Source organism: Bemisia tabaci, chromosome 7 (genome assembly GCF_918797505.1).
Source record: "Bemisia tabaci chromosome 7, PGI_BMITA_v3".
NCBI classification, from domain to species: Eukaryota; Metazoa; Arthropoda; class Insecta; order Hemiptera; family Aleyrodidae; genus Bemisia; species Bemisia tabaci.
In genome coordinates, this window is record NC_092799.1 from 22401810 (window position 1) to 22421524 (window position 19715).

The 19715-nt window shown below is 36.8% G+C and overlaps 1 protein-coding gene across 2 annotated transcripts in view; it reads right to left on the bottom strand.

Moving 5' to 3' along the window:
* pcx (pecanex) overlaps positions 1–14132 on the bottom strand; it is a 29607-nt gene extending 15475 nt beyond the window's left edge. The window contains exons 1-13 of one of the 2 annotated variants that reach the window (XM_019040198.2): positions 13821–14132; positions 11838–12022; positions 10868–11013; positions 9469–9588; positions 8535–8692; positions 7802–8015; positions 6815–7339; positions 4920–5684; positions 4172–4285; positions 2996–3124; positions 2366–2533; positions 1022–1192; positions 703–813 (exon numbers count right to left, since the gene is read on the bottom strand). In XM_019040198.2, coding sequence (XP_018895743.2) covers positions 703–813; positions 1022–1192; positions 2366–2533; positions 2996–3124; positions 4172–4285; positions 4920–5684; positions 6815–7339; positions 7802–8015; positions 8535–8692; positions 9469–9588; positions 10868–11013; positions 11838–12022; positions 13821–13973 — 2959 coding nt within the window. In that variant the 5' untranslated portion in view covers positions 13974–14132. The remainder of the gene's footprint in view (positions 1–702; positions 814–1021; positions 1193–2365; positions 2534–2995; positions 3125–4171; positions 4286–4919; positions 5685–6814; positions 7340–7801; positions 8016–8534; positions 8693–9468; positions 9589–10867; positions 11014–11837; positions 12023–13820) is intronic. The other variant, XM_019040199.2, reaches the window with a different exon arrangement.
* Between the last annotated feature and the right edge of the window lie 5583 nt (positions 14133–19715).

The window sequence follows — 19715 nt, forward strand, 5'->3', positions numbered from 1 at the left end:
AGTTTAAAAAATGCCTCTGCAGACGAATGAAGTCGAAAACATTAAAATCTTGGTTTAAATGTTCAATATTTAAAATCTAAAAACTGATAAATCTCTTCACTAGAAGGCAAAAGGGAAATAAAAAGACAAAAATGAGAAGGTAGCAAGTTGATCGTAGCTTTGATAGAGAGCTCTTCAGCTGTATTTTTAGAGGGTACTTGGGAATAATTTCAGCAAGATGAGCGCGATTAAAACTGAAGAGTAACAATGTTAGTTTTTTCATTTCTCATTTATACATAGTTTGAAACATCAATTGAAAACCAAAATACCTTCTGGGTAATCCTCAGGCCAATTATTAAAATGTTGTCTTTGTTGTAAAGACATGAAAATACTATGCGTAAGAGTGGCATGACTGGTTAGTTGGTTAAAAAGATTTGTTTGTCCATTCAGCGACTCAGATTAAAGCTGAGCTAACTGCATTTCTTACATAGAAAAGTAAAGACACAAAACAGATATTATGCAGTCAAACCAATCAATAAAGCAAATCTACTTCAGTAGAAACCACTTGTACACATCCCACTGTAAGAGAGATAAATTCACAGTCATTGCTTCAAAAATCTGGCTACTAAACACCAAACAAATCAAAGATTTTAATCTGGAACTTGATTGTAGCTTTTTGTGTGAATATTTTCTTTGAAAATTTTCTTACGAAAATAAACTTACCTTTTCTTGGTTTCGTTCGACGCCGGACTTCCATGGACTGTTTTGGATCGTGACTTAAAAGGGATGATGAAGTTGATGTAGAAGCATGTTTCTTTAAGACTTGATTAGGATCTGGAAATATAAATTAAAATTTGCTTAATTAAACATAATTAACGTCCATTTGATACTATGCTCATTAGGTAGACGTTTTCATAAATGTCCTGTAAAGTTTAACTTTCAAAGTATTTTAAACTCTTACATTGACCCATTCAAAAGGAAAAGTTCCTCCCCTCCCCCCCAAAAAAAAATGAAGAAAGGGTACGATAGTAGAGAAACTTACGTCTGTGGAGTCTGGACTTTGGTATTGCACCAGTGCTCTGTTTTGGGGTCTTTTCTTGCTCCTGAAGTGACGGGCATTTACATGGTTTATTCTCATTTCCACTTGTGCTAATTCCTGAGCTACTAGGCGAATTACTCAAGACATCTGGATAGTTACGAGTTCCTCTGGCGTCTGGAAATTAAAATTAACATTCAACAACTTGGGGTTATCTCCACGATAATCATAATGGCGCATTGATGGCGTACGTCTGCTATCACATATCTCATTTGCGGTGTCTGAAAATCTCCGCCTCTGTGTTATTTTTTTAAAGAAGAACAAATTGACATCATTCCTTGAAGTTTATGCAGAATTTTCTTTGCACAGAGAGGAAAAATCATGGCAGTTTTAAAGAATTGCCATGAGTAGTTTTCCATTTAAAAAATAAAGTATGACAGGTAGTCTGAGACATCACAAACCGAGTTATGTGATTGCCAACTTACACCGTCGAAATTGTAGGAGGAGCGAAATAGCACATCATTGAGTATTAAGATCGAAATGATTGAGGTCAAAGACGTTGGCGAAAATAAATGACTTTTAATAGAGCACTAGAAAGGGTGCAAACTGAAGTACCACAATATATGTTTTTTTAATGGAATTTTACAATAAAGACAATGGATGCATTAAAGTTTTCCTAATTTAAGTAATGAGCGAGGAAATAGTGTTTTTTGGTGCCTCAATTCACATGTCCTGCTCACAAAAAACTTAAACCTGCAGGAGTCAAATCAAGTTTAGACTAATTTTGGTACATTTTACGATCGAAAAATTTATTTCTTGGGTACTAACGCTTCTTGGCGGAATTAGAGAGACATTTTTACCAATGGAGGAGGAAAATGTGTCGCACCAAGTTCCAGTTATTTGTCTCCAGATGGATTTTTATCAATTACACTTTGACCTGAGTTGATTATGGTTTTTTCACCAACAGAAATTTTGAATTAACTGTTTAAATGTAAACTATAAAATAGAATTCATACTGAAATGCTGATTCTTCGCTTGAAAGTTAATTAAGGAGGTTCTCTGCATTTCCGATTTGCTTGAAATTTTAATGAAGGAACAGGTCTTTTGAAAGCTTGGTTAAGCTCCATGTATCTTGTGATCCATCATAATCTTAATGTATAGAAATATGGCACAAATTATCGTGAAAGGAAAAGAACCACTGCATTCATAAGTTCGTTTTACATCAGGAGTGAGAGAAAGAAAACATTTTTTTGACCATTGAAAAAAAGGAAAACTCATTCTCAAAAGCTAAATTTTAACTGTAAAAAGCTAATCCTAAATGTAAGCTTAATTTTAAATGTAAAATATTACCGTTGAGATTCTGCTGGGTGGTAGCTGGAACACTTGACTTCAAAACTCTATCACAATTGTTCATACTCGAACAAAAACAGGTGTCAGGCTCATTTTTTGTAGTGGATACACACGGCTGTCTTGAGCACTCACTGTGAGAATTTTCATCACTTGCAACTTTACTCTTTCCTGTAACAAAAATGCATCATTCAAAGATTATTTTTGAACTTTAAAAATCAACAATTCTTCTAATATTCCTTGATTCATGATAAGATACCAAGAGTCACAAATGAAGAGTCAGACTAAAAGTAAAAAATTAACCGATTCTCCAAGTAATTGCTCTTCAGCAATTTTGCAGACACTACGATCGACTGATCATGGCTTTAGCTGATTCTCATTTCCACACCAAGCATCAACCAAAAAATGTACATATTGATAGCTGAAGTCGAAAAATGCATACCTTAGATTACAATGTTGTAAGTATCCACTGATGGGTTTTTATTGTTATAGAAAAATCAATTTTCTTCACCAATTCTGAAAAGTTTTACAGAGTTTGCAAGGATGCATTTTGATTAGTGTCCTTTGAGGGAAATAAAGCAAACATAAAACGAACAAATAATAGTTGGCTTTCAGCTGAAGAGGACAACTTACCACTCGACTTAAAAGACGTTAAATGAAAATTAGTTTTAGGAGTTGCCAAATCATCATCAGAAACAGTGTAAAACCAAGAGGTACTTTTTGATCTCGGTTTCTTTTTAATCTTCACAGCAGAGGAGGCAGCTACAGGAGAGGGCGCAGCGTCCATAACAAGTTCATTCATAAAAATTACTGGTCATGTAAAAACTGAGCTTACCTCAACGCAATGGGAACATATTTGAGTTTATTACAGGAAAAATACACAATTACTCTTTGGTGCTGTCTCAATTTAACTCATGCTAGGTAAAGTACAAGTAATGATGAAATTAAACTCTTTTGCTTGGTAAATCTTAATGGAAAACAATATGTGACTACATCAGTACGGAAAATTAGATGTTGTAGTCCAAAGACTCAAAATGAGGCTACTACTTCAACTTTCAGTTAGATACAGGACAACTGCTTCACAGACTCCCAGAAGTTAATCTCTCTACCTATAATTGACACACAATGCTGAACCTAAATGTTACCTTGGAATCAATTAAAAAAAAAAAAAAAAAAAAAAAAGCAAGATGTTATGTGAGCCATGAGAAATGGTTGGATGGAAATCCACACTCTCATTGAATCTGTTACTTAAAGATCTATTCTCGGGAGAATCTAAAATTACTAGCTGTGGATATTTCCTGAGGACAGTGCAGCAGATTTTCTTTCTGACAAAGATCTCAGTTTCATGTGATCAACTTTTGATAAACTTACTTCAGAGGAATTTATTCAGGGGAAGAGCAAAGGTGCAGATATGGTGACTTCTGTATGGAGTGAAGATAAAGCGGTTATACGAACAGACATTAGTGTCGGTAGACGAACTGTGCCTTTTCTTTTCTTACATCTACTCAATACATGCACCAACTTTTAACACCTTACTTTTTAGCATCCTTTTCAATATCATACAATTCACTGATTCGACAGATCATCATTTTATGAAACCCTTTCAAGCTTAAAATAATCAAGGTGCTGCATAGATGGTACTGTCTTCAACGCCTGATTGAAAACTTCTTAAAAACAAAGTTCATAAAATCATTCAAGTATGGTTGTTGTGACATTTGTGAGCTGATAAGATAGGCGAAAGATCACAACCAAAAATATTATTATTTCCCTCTGAATAAAATTCAGACTAAAACAATATTAACTACATACCAGTTGTAGCTTTGCAACTATCTGGTTCACTGTCCGTGTTTCTGAATAACCAATCAAAGAGGCCTGGTAATTCTGACTGAGAATCTGATTTCTTTCCATATTGTTGATCAATGCCTGTGAAAAGAGACAGTAAAAAAAAACCTAGTTAGTTCAAAATTTGGGAAATGTAAACTACAAGGTATTTTAAAGCGTAAACAAAAATCTCTCATATTTTTACCTTTAATTATCTCATTAGGGTTTGGACTATTAAGGTTTTAAACTTAATATTTTGCACTACAAGACCATTGGACTTGCACCAAGTATGCATCGGACAAATCCGTCACATGCTCTTTTTCACAATTACTTTATTGGCGCATTGAAATGCTCGTAAATGCAAATATAGGTGCCTTATGTTCTGATGTTAGAATGTTCTGATGTCTACAATCAGTCTGATTTTTCTTTAAAAAAATATATTCAACATCTATAAATTTTTCAGCCTTAAAAAAATTTCAAATTAACCTTTCATCACTATGCCTGCTAATTGAGTGAGCAGAAACTTAAGTCAAGGAAAAAGGTGACCTTTTTAAATTCAGGAATGCTCTGCTGAACTCAATTTTTCAACAAATGAAAGTGATTGCAAGCTATGAAAAACTATTCGTTCAATTTAGAATTTTCGGTTCAAATCTGATAAGATTTAAATCTCTGTACACAGGGTAGAAAAGCATACTTAAAAATTAATGTAAGAAGAGCTATGAAGAGGAAAACTCACTTTCATCAATGGTAACAGTAGTTGACATTGCATCAAGACTCTGACTTTTCTTTTCATTTACATGAGAAACACCCGATTCGTGAGTTGCACCTTGTATTCCTTTTGCATCTGTCACTGAAGGAAGTGAGAAAGGAGATCTAGGAGGGGGCGAGGGCGGCAAAATAAAAAGAGGAGACGATGGAAAAGGCCCTCCGTCACCTTGATCTTTTTTGTCTGAGAGTCCTGCTGCGGAACATGGGCAAACTGATACATCTTTTGATGCCGGTAGCCTCCCATTCAAAGAGTCAATACGCTTTTTCACAACATCAAGCCACATTTTACCATACTTGGCGACGTCTGCTGTGATATCCGGGCCCGCTCTTTCAGGCAAACTATCAGCATCATCTATATCTACTGAGACACAGGCAGGAGCTATTGTGCTGGGGATTGTTCCGCTGGCTCCAACGCAAAGGAGGGGTGATCTGCTGCCGTTATTTTCATCATCGTTTTTCTCCTGTTCATCATCGCCATCCCCATCGGTGTAATCATCATAATCGTTGTCTTCATCATCATCATCTTCATCATCGTCCTCATCATCATCTTCATCATCATCATCCTCAATATCATCTTCATCATCATCGTCATCATCTGCATCATCAGCATCATCTGCATCACCCATTAAAGCTATCGCTTGGTTGCAATCTTCCACTATGTCACTTGCTGTAGCACTGTGGCATATGGCTCCATCCTCTTGATCGTTCTCACAACTTACTCCACCAATGGCACCTAAGACAGAGGAAGGATGATAAAATTTACTCATATGGCTTGCTTTCTCTGCATGAAGCTACACAAATTAGTTTGGAAGTCAGGGAGGATACGGTCCTGCGAGACCGGAACCAGACAGAAGATAGGAGATTTTGAACAGGGTGTCTACTAAAACAGGCTGGCCAAAAATTAGTACTTTTACGGTACTTTTTCAGGACATTCCAAAGAAATTCAGTACTTTTTCAGTACCTCCATTTGACGTGATTTGAAAAATTTCAAAAATTTGAAATTCTTGCTCAAATTGCAAAAAAAAATTACGTAGCCATAAAATTTCATGGGTGGCTTAAGGATTATTTGACTACACAATCGCAATCTTGCAAGAAAATACAAATCTAAGAATCAAGCGAGGGGATTGCAAACTTTCTAGGCTTCATAAAAAACTTGCATGACATGACGGGAAAAATTCCAGACTCTCTCGCGGAATTTTCGCACTTTTTTGGGCACTTATTCTGGGCTGCCCTTAGAAAATCACTATTTCTGGAAATTCCGGGCTAGTAGACACCCTGTTGAGGGGGTCAAATTTACAATGGGTTTGAGAAAATTTTACTTCATAATGACACCCATGAAATAGTTCAATTTCTAAGCAAAATCATTTACAGAAAATTTCAGCCAATTTAAAACATTATATGAATTCTGGGGCAGTGTTCGAAACTCACATTTGAGTTTTAGGAGCCATGTGGCGCAGAGAGCTTGATTTTTAGGGGCTATTGAAGATTTTTTGGTGGCCAAATTTACTTTCAGCCTATATATCATAGGGCATTTAGTGAAAAGTTAGACGCAAGATGCTTAAGTCACAGAATTAGTAGCGGTAACTTGGGGGAAGTTTTGAAAAGTCACAATACAGAAAAATTAGGATTTTTTTAGGGGCCACGTTGGCGCAGAGCCTCCATGGCGAGGCACCATGACCGATTTCTTAGGATCATTTGGCGCGTTAGCACCTGTGAGTTTCGAACACTTTTCAGAGGGCAGTAGGGTCAAATTGTATCTTTAATCAGCTAAACGGGGGGGGGGGGGGAGCGTCCACTGGTAGAATGAGGTACATGCTTCCTAAAAATATGAGAAAAATAATAATCTAATAAAGCAACTCATACCTTGTTCATAATCAGCAAGTTTATCCTCAGGTAAGATTTCATCCTTTTTCACTTTTTCATTCTTATCCTTGCTATTATCCATGAGAAGGGTCTTATTTCTCTCATCATGGTTACTGCTCACTTCCTGTGATTCTCGGCTCATGTCTTGTTTTTTAACAGCCTGTCCTTCTTCACCATGTACAAGGGCTTTGGATCTAGTGTTCCGACCTGTGCGAGGACATCTGTGACCTGATCGATTGCTCCGCTGACCTGAGCGACCACTCCTGTGATTTGGACGTGGAGTTCTTCGACTTGACCTTCCACCACTCCTTCCATCCAGATCCATCAGGGCATCCGTATTAGTTTCTCTAATTGGATGCTCAAAATCTCCTGTTTTTAGGTAATAGACTATAGGTGTTAATATTTTGTTGCGGAGCTTGGTAAAGGATAGAGGATCAGAGCGAGATCTTTGAGAGGCTGAGGATCCATGGAGATAGTAGCGTACTCTTCCGGATGGCAAACTTCGTTCATGGCGGTTTTTGAGTTCTAGAAATGAAGAGATTAAAATAAATTTATGTTAGGCAGGAATGAAAAAATGTAAAGTTACGTACCATTTTATTTTATAAAACAAGATGAAATACAGTGATGTTTCTGGTTTTTTTTTTCCAAGGCCAATTGCCCCTCCCCCTTTTCAATCCAGGTGTAATACTTAATCTCTAAGATTTGGCTGAGCTGATGCCTCTGAGTTTATTTCAAGTAATAAACTTCTAAATAAATGCACAGGAGAGAATCAAGACTTCAACATATTCCGCTAATTCATTAGGCACAATTATAGCACAAACTCAATAGTTTCTCTACTCCATGCCAAATCAATTTCAAAAGGATCAGTCACTGAGGTAATGAAAAGGTCGATCCAATGCTAACAATACCTATTAGTCCTCCATTTTGAAAAATAAACTGCATGTCACATTTTGAGAATGAGGGAAATAACAGAAAAGGCTCTATTACCATCATCTATGATACCGGCAGCAGCAAATCCATCGGTTGCGGTATGAGCTCTCAGGTAATCCACAGCATTCAACTCTCCGTAATCTTCTGATGGTAGGTCAGGGAGTCGAGTTTCAGTCAATCGCATGTCGTGAGAATATCTTCTTCGACGGCCACTGCTTCCAATGCAAGTGACACTGTGTGGCACGGATCTGATGGCGAATGACATGTTTTTCTGCAAATAACGAACATAACAATGAGAAATGCTGAATTGCAAGGTACATAAATGTACTAAACAGTACAAGAATAACAAATATTGATGGCTAGAGTAAAAATATGTGAGTATTAGACAGTAATTTAGCAATGGATGAGACTTTTTCCTACCAATTTTACTGTATAATTTTTACCTTTTTAAAAAATAATAAAAATAATCTTTTTTCATATTTTTTAACAGAAAATCTCTTATTAAAAAGATACATAGTCTACAGTGAAATCAGTTAGAAAAAGTAAATCAAAACATCGATTAAGCAATTAATCCATCACAAATCAATGAGTGCCAATAGAGTTAACAGAACTCAACTACCTGCTAGCCATATTGCATGTCTCCTCATACTTTATTCTTTTAAAGAAAACTGACCTACACTCTCTTTAAATTTTTTGAGATTTTTTCTCATTTTTTAATAAATATTTTAAGAAGAGGGTTTGTAACTGGGGTAGGTTAGATTGGGTTAATTTTTAGAGACTCAATACTTACGTCTAGGGGTAGGATGGCAGTGTTGCGACGATGTGTTTTTTTCATGGGCTCAACTTTTTGAATTGCTGGTAAGCTACTTGTTTGGTTTGAAATGGAATCAATTGGCATGCTAACAGAAATGTGTTCCATTTTCAAGGGGATGATAACTCCTGTATTACCTAGAAGTAAAATTAAATAGATAATTAAAAGTTTTAAAAATTAAGAGCGATGAGAAAATATGGAGTCAAGCAAAAGCATTGTTATCGTGTTTCGATGGACGCTATATTTTGTGGCAGAACAACATGCAATATATAGCATCAATTAGTTCCATTTTTTCAGCTACTTGTCATTTTTCTCGAATTTTGAGATTGCAATTCTGTTGTTAGGAGACTAAAGAATTCACTTACCAATTTTGACAAACAAATTTACCATAATTCAGGGGTGGTTTTATTAGGGAGAAAATATCGGATTCAAGTGAAGTTTCATTATCAGTATCAAATGCGATATTCTTCCACTGAAAAAACCATGCTTTTATTCCGTTGAATTTGGTAGTGAAAATTGGTGAGTGAATTTTTCAGTCTACTAACAACAAAATTGCGATCTTAAAATTCGAGAAAAATGGCAAGTAGCTGAAAAAATGGAACCAACGGATGCAATATATTGCATGTTGTTTTGACACAAAATATGGCGTCCATCGAATCACCTTAAGATACACCTGGTTGAAACATAAGAAAAAAAATAAGCACAAATCAGCAACAACTAAAATAGAACCGTACTAAAAACAGTGGCAGTTTGACTGCCAAGTAATTTACAGAGAGAAATGGTGTATTTAACAACTCTGTTCGGAAATTTCAGATCCATTCCACTAGTCCTGTTATCATCAGTCTTTTATGACTACTTGCTCAATTAAAATTGAGAAAACAAATAGGATTCAATTAATAGGGATGAATGGTACCTTGTACTCTCATCAGACATAGTTCACTGTTTGCTGGCCTGGTGATACCAAAGTTAAGATTAGTTTGCTCTTCTCCGCTACTCTCCGAACTATTTTTCCGATGGACATCAACTTTCAAATCTAGAAAAAAAACGATTCATCACAAAATAAGAGGCAATAGAAATGAGAGCTCACTATCTAACTAGGTAAAACAGATACGTGAGAGCCTATGTTTCTTGTGAACATAAAACATAGAAATGTGTTTCATTATAATCTTTATTTATAGCCAGAAAAAACTTGCCGGAAGAATTGCAAAAAATCAGAATCTTAAATATATTTAAGACATTTTTGCTGACCCCACTTATTTCTGTGACAAATAGAAGAGTTACAAAAGGGGAAATTTACATTCCGCTTGAAGAACTTGCTAACTTTACTGCATTAAATTTTTTGCTTTCATTGACTCCTAGTCAGCTTTAGCTTGAAAATTAAAAAAAAAAAACCCAAAATTTGCAATACCTACTTGGATTTTTTTGCTATCTGGTATGTTTTCAATTTTTTCATCACTATCAGAATGCACCGCATTTTGATATACATTTAATATAGACACTCGGAAGAATATTTTTGTGAAAAAGACAATCCACCCCTTGAAATGATAACATATTCAATAGAGTATAACTCTTCCCTCATGGTAAACCAATATAATAGAATCGAGATCCTTGCCTTAGAATCAGACAAAAAATTTGCTGAATTAACATCTGCTATGTTAAAATTAGGTAGGACAACTCGGGTACCTTGATTTAAATTCTCTGGCTGTTTATGTGACCTCGCAACACTGTATTAACAGCCAGAGCCTTCAATATCAACATCTCATAGTTGTTACGCAAATTTTTAACATCCTGACTGATAATTCCACAAATTGTCTTGCTGTTATTTTGGAGATCTACATCAACTGTCAAAACAAAAGCAGGGTGTCTACTAAAACAGGCGGGTCAAAAATCAGTACTTTTTCAGTACATTCCCAAAAAGTTCAGTACCTCCTCAATAGAAAAATTCAGTACTTTTTCAGTACCTCCATACAATGAAATTCGAAAAATGTCAAAAATTTGAATTTCTCACTCAAATTGAGACAGAAATAACCAAAAAATGAAAAAAAATTTCGGACCTTTGGCGGAATTTCCGCACTTTTATAGTACTTCCAGACCCCCCTTAAAAAATCGGTACTATTTCCGGACTTTCCTGAAATTCCGGACTTGTAGACACCCTGAAGGGGCAGAAATGCAGTAATTCTTAATGAACATGAAAGTATGTAGAACAAAGTAAGTGACTAAGGGCCATGCTGAACAATAAATTTGAAAAATAAATGCAACATACAAACAATCATCAATACTTAGTGGGAAATCCACAGGAAAGATTACTTTACCTATTGTACTGGCTGCTTGGTCCCTCACATTATTTCTTGAATAATCGACACTGTCATCAGAGCCACCAGACGGTCTAACATTGTTGATTTCAGTGGCAGACTTAGCTCCACTTCTTAACACTTGGAGTTCAATTCCTTCTTCTTCCCTATACGGATGGGAAATAAAATCCAAAATTTTGTAATTAGTTTCGAGAAAATATTTCAAGTAACAGGATTGAAGGTGAAACTGCAAAAAAAACTTGTCTTGATTGCAGAGTTTCAAAATGTTCACTTTTTATTTTTAGCAAGAGCCCGAACCATCATCAAGACTTGACATTTTGAAACAATTTCCTTCATTTATAGAAAGAAAAAAAAACCCTAAAATTTTCAAGGAATGGTATGGAGTACGTTTTTGGTATGAAATAGAGTACAGCAGGAAGTCTGCATTGTCACAAACAAAGATACTTGTTTCGGCAGTGTCTTGTGATAAAAAATCTCCAATGATACACTTTTGAGGTAATTCTGACATCATTATTTTACTAGTCAATACTACTTGTATTAGAAAAACCTTTAAAACAGATCCTAATATTCTGCAATAACCTACCTGATATTGGAATTTGAACATTAAAGTAACAGAATAATATTTTTCATTAATTTACAAAATTGCATTTTATGAGTATCTAGTGGCAGTTTTCTAAAAAGAAACGTTTTTGCAAAACGCAATTTTTTTGCATGAGCACTGATTTTTGAAAATTCATCTCTTGCACCTACTCAGTGACTTATCTTTATTAGCTCTACATAATATCCAAAATGCTTACTTAAACTGTGAGTAGATATGAAGAATTTGTCTTGATTGAGATTTTCTTTAAGAAAAAATTAAGCTTTCATATCAAAGGGGATAGGATTTAAAACATTCAAAAGCCACACAACCTTTTTTAATCTGCGTTTTCAAAATTAAAACTGGGTTATTAAGTTTGGTAAATATAATTACCTCCTTTGTAGACAAGATGGCTGCCGCGAGCGAAGACCTGAGCTATCATCTTCTAATTCCTCAATAAGACATTCATTTGTGTCGAAAACTTTGTGTAAAGTGTTATTTACAAGTTTTATCATGGAAAAAAGAATACTGATGATGGCCGTATATATGCCCCAAATGAATATTGATGGTGGTGCATACTACAAACAGAAAAATTAGATATATTTATTAATAGAAAAATTGGTGCGGTAACAGTAACAAAATATATTTCTTCATTGTATCAACTCTGAGCCATTTGCACAGGGACACAAATTGTTCTAGGCCATCCGCAATTTACTGCAACGCGCAAGGTTTTTGCAAAAAATATCAGCAAAACGCACTGATCAAAGTTTTGTTACACGCAAGGTTTTGACAAAAATCAGATCAATGAGAAGTGCTGATTAAACCCCTAGACCCTGAAAAAAAAACTGCTCAGCCTCTGCAATTTTTAGGGCATGTCCGCAATTTGGTCCCAAACCCGCGGTCAAAAAAAAATTTGTACCCCTGCATTGACACAAAATAGAACCAAGATAACATTGGAGGTGTAAGCATGGACTTGCACACGGTGAAAGCAAATCTGTCAAAGATCTGTTTAAGCCTATGATCAAAATCTATATTATTTTGCCAGAACATTGTCTTCCTTACAGTTGTCATTTTCTCCTCCGTGTCTTCTTAAAATATACATGAGAGAGTGAAAGCTCACTTTAAATGTTAAATAACAAGGAAAGTGGGCCTTCTGTATGTTTACCAAAATTTCACTGCCGACTTGTAGGACAGTAATAAGAATCTGCCATGTTGACTTTTGCTTTAAGCTTCATTGTTAAAATGAAAATGGTGCGTAGAGCTTGTGACTTGGTTTAGGATTTATTTAAAAAATTTGGCAGAAGTTCTCCTTGCAAACCTTGAGACTAATTAGAGGTGTCATCAGCTAAGTTGGCAGTATTATTTACTTTCGGTTTGCAAGCGTTTCCGTGTCACTACTATCCACATGAAAACATCCGACTCTCGCAGAGGCAAGAACACAAGCTTAGATAAGTTTTTTAATATTTTCAAACCCTGTAACACTTTAATTTTTAGCCACACAGAAATCATACCTACATAAAAGTTGCAAATCATAACTCTTAAATAGTTTTTTTCTGATACGATCATGAGACGGATGTTTTCAAGGTGGATGGTAGCAAACGCCGCTTTGTGCAGAGGCCCAACTTTGTCGTTGGCGCTTGCAAACCAAAAGTAAACAACCGTAAACTTAGCTGATGACACCTCTACTTCCCAAAATATGCAACATAGGATCCTTGTGGGCTTGTCTCTCTGTAAGTGTAGCCTATTTAGTCAATTCTACTAAACTAGCCTGCTCAGCAGTGAGAAAATTCCAAAGTGAGTGACAAATTGGAGCTTGAGATGAGTGATCAGCTGAGTTGGATTTTCTTCAACCATTCAGAAAGAAACAAAAAGTACAGGGCGTTGTCTATCTGACATTGATATCTTGTTAAACAAAGATGTACTTACATTAAGAATAGACTCAGGTTTGAAGATTTTAAGCTTTTGAGTTTGATGTTCAACACCAACCTCTAACTTACTGATAGGGGGAACATTTCTTATAGAGAGTGGCTGATTAATGAAACGCATGTTAGTTCCATATGAGACTTCTAAACTTTTAAGCTGAAATGGCTCAATACATACTCGCTAAAATGGCTCGGCCCCAAAAAGCTGTCTTTGGGGCCTGAACGTAACATGAACCATAAACTTCTGATGACAGTTGAAATCACGCCGTCATCTTTTAATGATTGACAGAAATATCTAGAGATGACAATACGGCTAACAAGCAATGATAAGCTGATAAGGATAATTCTTTGTAATAGTGTAGATCCAATGGTTAACCTAGTTTGGAGCTAACCTCACTTTCTCAAATCAAATCTGCGAAGTCAATTTGGAAGTAAAAATTGAAGTTATACTTACAACATAGATAGCAAAAGGTAAACAAAGCAGAATTAGCCATAGATATAGGTGGAAAGTGTTGCAGAATAGACTTTGATGGGGATCGTAAAACCATCCTCCTGTTAAAGATGCCCAAATTCCTTGACGAAGTACATCCAAAGTTTGGGAGCTCATTCTGAGCAATGGAGCACAAACCCCCCGTTTCAAGTGACCATTAGAACTAGAGGAATTGAACTTAACACAATTGCAAGTTGCAAATTTACTACATTATCAGGCAAAAAATTCGCGATAAAATTGAATTATTCGAAATCGCAACGAACATCAACAATAACAAATCGGGGAAAATTACACCACTCACCAATTAGATTACCTGATCACCTGGGGACGATGAGTGATGAGATATGAGATATCCAAGAGAAGAGGAGGGAAATTCGAATTTACAGTATCGTGCTGCTTGAGCGAGACCATGTTTGGACCTTGTGCAGGAAAAGGGGACATTATATGAGAGAATCTAACGATACGATTATACGATTATAATGGTAGAATTGGGTCGCTTTAAGATAATCTATTGATAATAGGGAGTATTAGGTACTTAAATTAGCGCTGATAAAATACTAAAAATCACCTTACTATCATCTTGGAAGTTGCTACTTTCAATTTTAAGATGAATACCTAACTCTTAATTTATGCTGAAAATTCGAAAATATACGTGACAAAAATATGAATCCGAACACATGCCGTGCTACTTCATCAATTTATTCGCACTAACAACTCACTGATAAAATTTTCAAGAGGCGGGGCGGGGGGCGAAGAGCCCCCTAAAACATTTTCAGAGTGCTGATTATCACTGAGCTAATTTTTGAAAGTATATATTTTTGCCCTCACGGATCAAAATTGAACCAGTAGAATCCAATAAACGGAATATCCATTATATTGGACGAAAGCAGGGTGAGCTCTTATAAGTGAGAGGAATACAGGGGTGGGGAAAATTGAGGTTTTTGAAATATAAATAAAATTAGAGTACATATAAATTAAATATAAAATTAAAGATAAAATCATACATCCATTTTTATTCAATATAGCTAACTAATCACATGGTTGTTTAAGTTCATTGACTACCTTTGTCTAAAACCATGGATAGTGATTTTCATAAAATTATTCTTAAGGGCGAAAAAAAATTTCTGATTGCCTTCTCCCATGCGAGACATTCATCACAGATACTGGAGAGAATGGAGAGGAGACTATGAGGCTTCTTGGATCCGCCACTGGTTGCGTGCCTCTCACTCTGTCCGTTTCGCCTTCAAAACACGTGATGGCAATTTGAGCGGCTTGGGAACACGAATAGTAATTGAGGACACCGCACCAAGAACAGCCTATAGGCGTATAGGTCGTTATTACGCCCATCTGCTTTTCGGGTTCTACGTACCCTGGACTATGCTGTGATAGCGATAGAATATAGATAGGTAACGACTCGAGGTCGAAAAACCTTTTTTTTCCGAGTTAAGTCAGGCCTCTGGATCGATGGGTGCACGAACGACCTATAAACGGGCCTATATGGTGCTAGTTACCCCTTCCTTTACTCACTATCGATATTCTTTCATTTTGCGTTAATCATGCGTGATTAAAATGGTTTATACTTCATATTGCCACCAAAATGACTGTTGGGCGTAATAATGGCCTATAAACCACTTTTTTAAATTAAATATATGAGAGTGTAAATCAAAAATGTATCGCAAATTCAACCCGGCATCCTTCAATAGAAGGGTTAGTTCAACCAAAAACACCAAAACAGGGTACCTGCATGGAAAAGTCTGCGCAGTACATCAAAAACAAAACTTTAAATGTGTTTTTCTCAAAACGCGGTTGTTTTTAGTGCGGTGTCCTCGATTGAATTAGCTTCCATACACGCTGGGCTTGTCGATTTCCTTTGACATTTTGGCAGTGGTGAATGCATAGCTGAAGTGCGCTCCAGCTAGAATTGATTTTAGCAAATGGGTGGTTTTTATATGAGGATTAAAAGTAAACAAGTGGTACGGAACAAAACAAAAGAATAGGAACTATATAATGGACCTTAGGTTGATTTTAATTTCTGACCGAACTGTTTTCTGACGCTTCCGTCAAATAAAACACAAATTTAGTGAGTTGCATAAGCTCGTAAAATCAGTCATTTTATTGATTTTGTAATTCAAATTCTTACGAAACTACAAACCTGATATCGAAACTTGGCTGTTTTGAAAACACCTTCAAATGCAGCGTGATACTTCACGCATTCTGGAGAGTTCAAATAGTTGTATCATTGCGCCTTAGAATGTGACTGCAGATTACAATTGAAATAGCCTTCATACACGCTAGTCTTGTCGATTACCTTTGACATTTTAGTAGTCGTGAATGCATAGCTAAAATGCGCTTCAGCCGGAAGTGTATTCAGCACATGAGTAGTTTTTATAGGAGGATTGAAAACAAACAAATAGTAGGAAATAAAACATAATAATAAGAACTTTGCAAGACGATAATCCGGGTATTGGAACTTGGTTGTTTTGAAAACGCCTTCAAATGCGGCGTGATACCTCACGCATTCCGGAGAGTTCAAATAGTTGTATCATTGCGCCGTAAGTGCAGTGTTTTTATCGTTTTCACTCTATCTTGCCGGGAAGGAACATACGTTGATTAAACAGCCGAGTACAACAGTACAAGTGCGGAGAAAGTCAAAATTCCCTCAGTTTTTTACACATCGATGGCCAAAGTGAGAGACCACGTATTCTCGTTTGCGACGACGTTGCAAACCTCCAGTTTAACTTTATTTTTTCTTCGGAAAATTAGTTAACGTACACATAGAACTTCCATGATTTTTCTCGTCTGTCAGGAAAATATTTTTTATAGGTTTTAAGCTGTAAAGTTAGCTTCTTTCTCCTGGAAAATATAAAGTAAGAGTGGAAATTTTGAAACAACGCAATGGAGACACGTGGTTTTGTACCTTGATTATCGGTATATGATACGGACATCCGTCAAGGTTAAAATAGTTGCATCAAGGCGCTGTCACCAACGAGTCCGTCGATCAAGGCAGCTGCAGCCAGTAAGCGGGAATAAGTCAAAACGCCTTCAATTTCTCTGATGCAATACGGACATCCGTTGAGGTTGAATAGTTGCATCAAGGAGCTGTTGTTAACGCGTCCCGGTGTTTATCGCTGCAGAAGAGTACAAGAAATACGAGGGAAAAAATGCCTTCAGTTACGTGCATATGGATAATGGCCTTATTGAGGCACATGGACCGCGTTAAATAGAAAGGGGCCAAGCCACATCAGCTATTGCCAAATTTAATTGGGCAAAGTGCAGAAATTCGTATCTCGTTCTGGCCCCTTCATTTGATCCGGCGCGCCTTACGTATAACGCGCTCTCCTCGGTGTTTCCCGCCTAAAACATATTTAAGCTAATTAGATATTCTGTATTTTTATATATTTTCGGGAATTCGCTGGTTTTGAAATGTTATTTTAAAAACAATTTTTTTTTTTTAAAAACCGTTATTTTAAAAATAATTTTTACGCAAGTGAGTGTGTTTTTATCTTTGTGTTTTTAAGGAATTTGAAATGTTGCTAAGTGCATTTCATTCTAGGGCCCTCCAGTATCATTTCTTCATAGGTACCTGTTACTAGCGGCGCGCGATGTTCATGTCCATAGCCCCTAAGGGCTGGACCTCTTGGATGCCAGAGGGGGGGGGGGGGGCAGCCCCGTGGGTTGGATTATTTAGATGTCAGGTGGGGCAGCCTCCAGGGGGTGGACTTCTTGGATGCCGAGGGGGGGGGGACAACCCCGTGGGTTGGGTTATTTGGATATCAGGTGGGATAGCCCCCGGGGGGTTGGGCTCCTTGAATGCCCAGGCAGGGGGGCAGCCTTTGGGAGTTGTACTTCTCGGATACAAGGTAGGCAGCCCCGTGGGTTGGGTTGCTTGGATGCCAAGTGGGGCATGTTGCACACAACCCCTATGCACATATGTAGTTCCTTTTATCATAAATAAATCCAACTGATTATCTAAACAAGTTTTATCTTTACTCCAGTTGCACAATCCTAGCAACGTTGGAATGCTCTTGGTTCCTCGCTGCAAAATGCAATCCAATTGCTTCAAGGTGATATCATTATCGATCGACCCAGCTGTGGTTGGTTCGCAGGAAGTCAAAACGCCTTCAATTTTTTGGATGCAACACGGACATCCGTCAGGGTTGAATAATTGCATCAAGGCGCTGTCATCGACGCGTCTCCTTGTTAATCGATCGATAAATACGAGTAAAATTAGTGCAAAGAAAGTTAAGTGGCCTTCAGTCTCTGGCAAATGCAACACGCACATCCACCGAGCTTCATCCACTCCGGGACAAATGAGTTTTTTTAAGACGAACTTAAGCACTGACGAATCCTATTCCAGGCATCATCGGTTTCAAAGGAGAGGGATATGCTCCCTCCCATCTTCTAGGCCGAAACAGAGAAATATGAGTAAATGGGGAGAAAAGGCAACGAAGATAAACGGTAAATGGTCAAACAGGTTACAAAAAATTTGAGTTTGCTTAACTGCCGTTCGTTGAAGTCTCCGGAAAAGTCTATTTTGATGGCCTACATACTGATGAATCTTCTCTTCAGCTATTCAGCCTCATTTTTGAGAGACGATGGGTAAAATTGACAGTAAGAGAAGAGGAATATAAAATCTCCCTTCATATCTCTTAAATGGATTTTTGGATTCAGTACGGACATCCGTCGAGTTTCAATACTTGCATTAAGCCGCTATCATGAACGCATACAAATCATGTATAGGACAAGAATAATTCGCCTTTGCCGCGTACAAAGGCGGATCCAGCAACTTGGTAACAGTGCCTAAGACTATGCTTATCTACTCCTTTACCTTCTTATGAGGAAATATTGACATTACTGCAAAGCCATTGAAGTAATAAAAATCTAACAATAATGTGGTTAGATTATTCATGAGACTCATGCACTTGCAAACATTGAAGGTCGAAAAGGTGACCTTGGATATCCATAAGTGCAGAGAAGTATTGCAAAGCTGGGAAGGATATTACTTATTCACTACATTACCCACTTATTGGATATTTCCATCAAGATAGTTGTATTCTGTTCCACGTGTGTACAACATTTTACTGAAGGAAAGTAACGGAGGGTGACATTACAGAGGTGTGGTTTTAAACAAGCTGCGTGCAGTTTTAAGTCATTGACATATTTCATATTTTCATTTTTCATACTTCAACCCTGATTAGCGGAAACCATTCGTCTTTTAAAAGCGGAAGACAATTGAGAAAATAGTGCGTCATTTCCTGAATTCTTATCCAGTATAATTTGTTCTTTAATAATTAAGCTCATATCTGTAATCTGTAATTTTTATTTAAACAGCTAAGTTAAGTCTTAATTGTCTTTAAGTCTTAACTGTTATAAATTACTAATATTTCTCTAAAATGGGGGTGGGTTGAATATTAAAGAATTTCGCAAGGGAAATCATGAATATTGGCCTTCAATTACGGTCTGATGGTGAGGCGTGAAATCCAAGATGGTGACCTAATGGGTCTGTTGCATACGGACTTTCGACAGTGAATTTTACACGAAAATCATGAGGCTGAAATCCATTCCGTAGTGCACAAAGTTTGTTTAGTTTATAATTCGCTTTTACAAATTTCACACGCCCGATGGCAGTTTTTGCTAGTCGCCGTTATCTGCCCACAAAGATCTAAGAGAACCTAATTTTAAAAAGTGAGTAAACAGTCTGCGAACTGTTACAAACTTTTTCAATCGACTTTAAAGTCTTTGTTTCTGCAAAAAGAAATTGAACAAGGAGGCAGGGTCGTATTAAGGGGGTGGCCACATGGGCCGTGGCTCATGGCGGCAAAAGGGGGCGGAAAATGTTACAATTTTTTTAAATGCAGG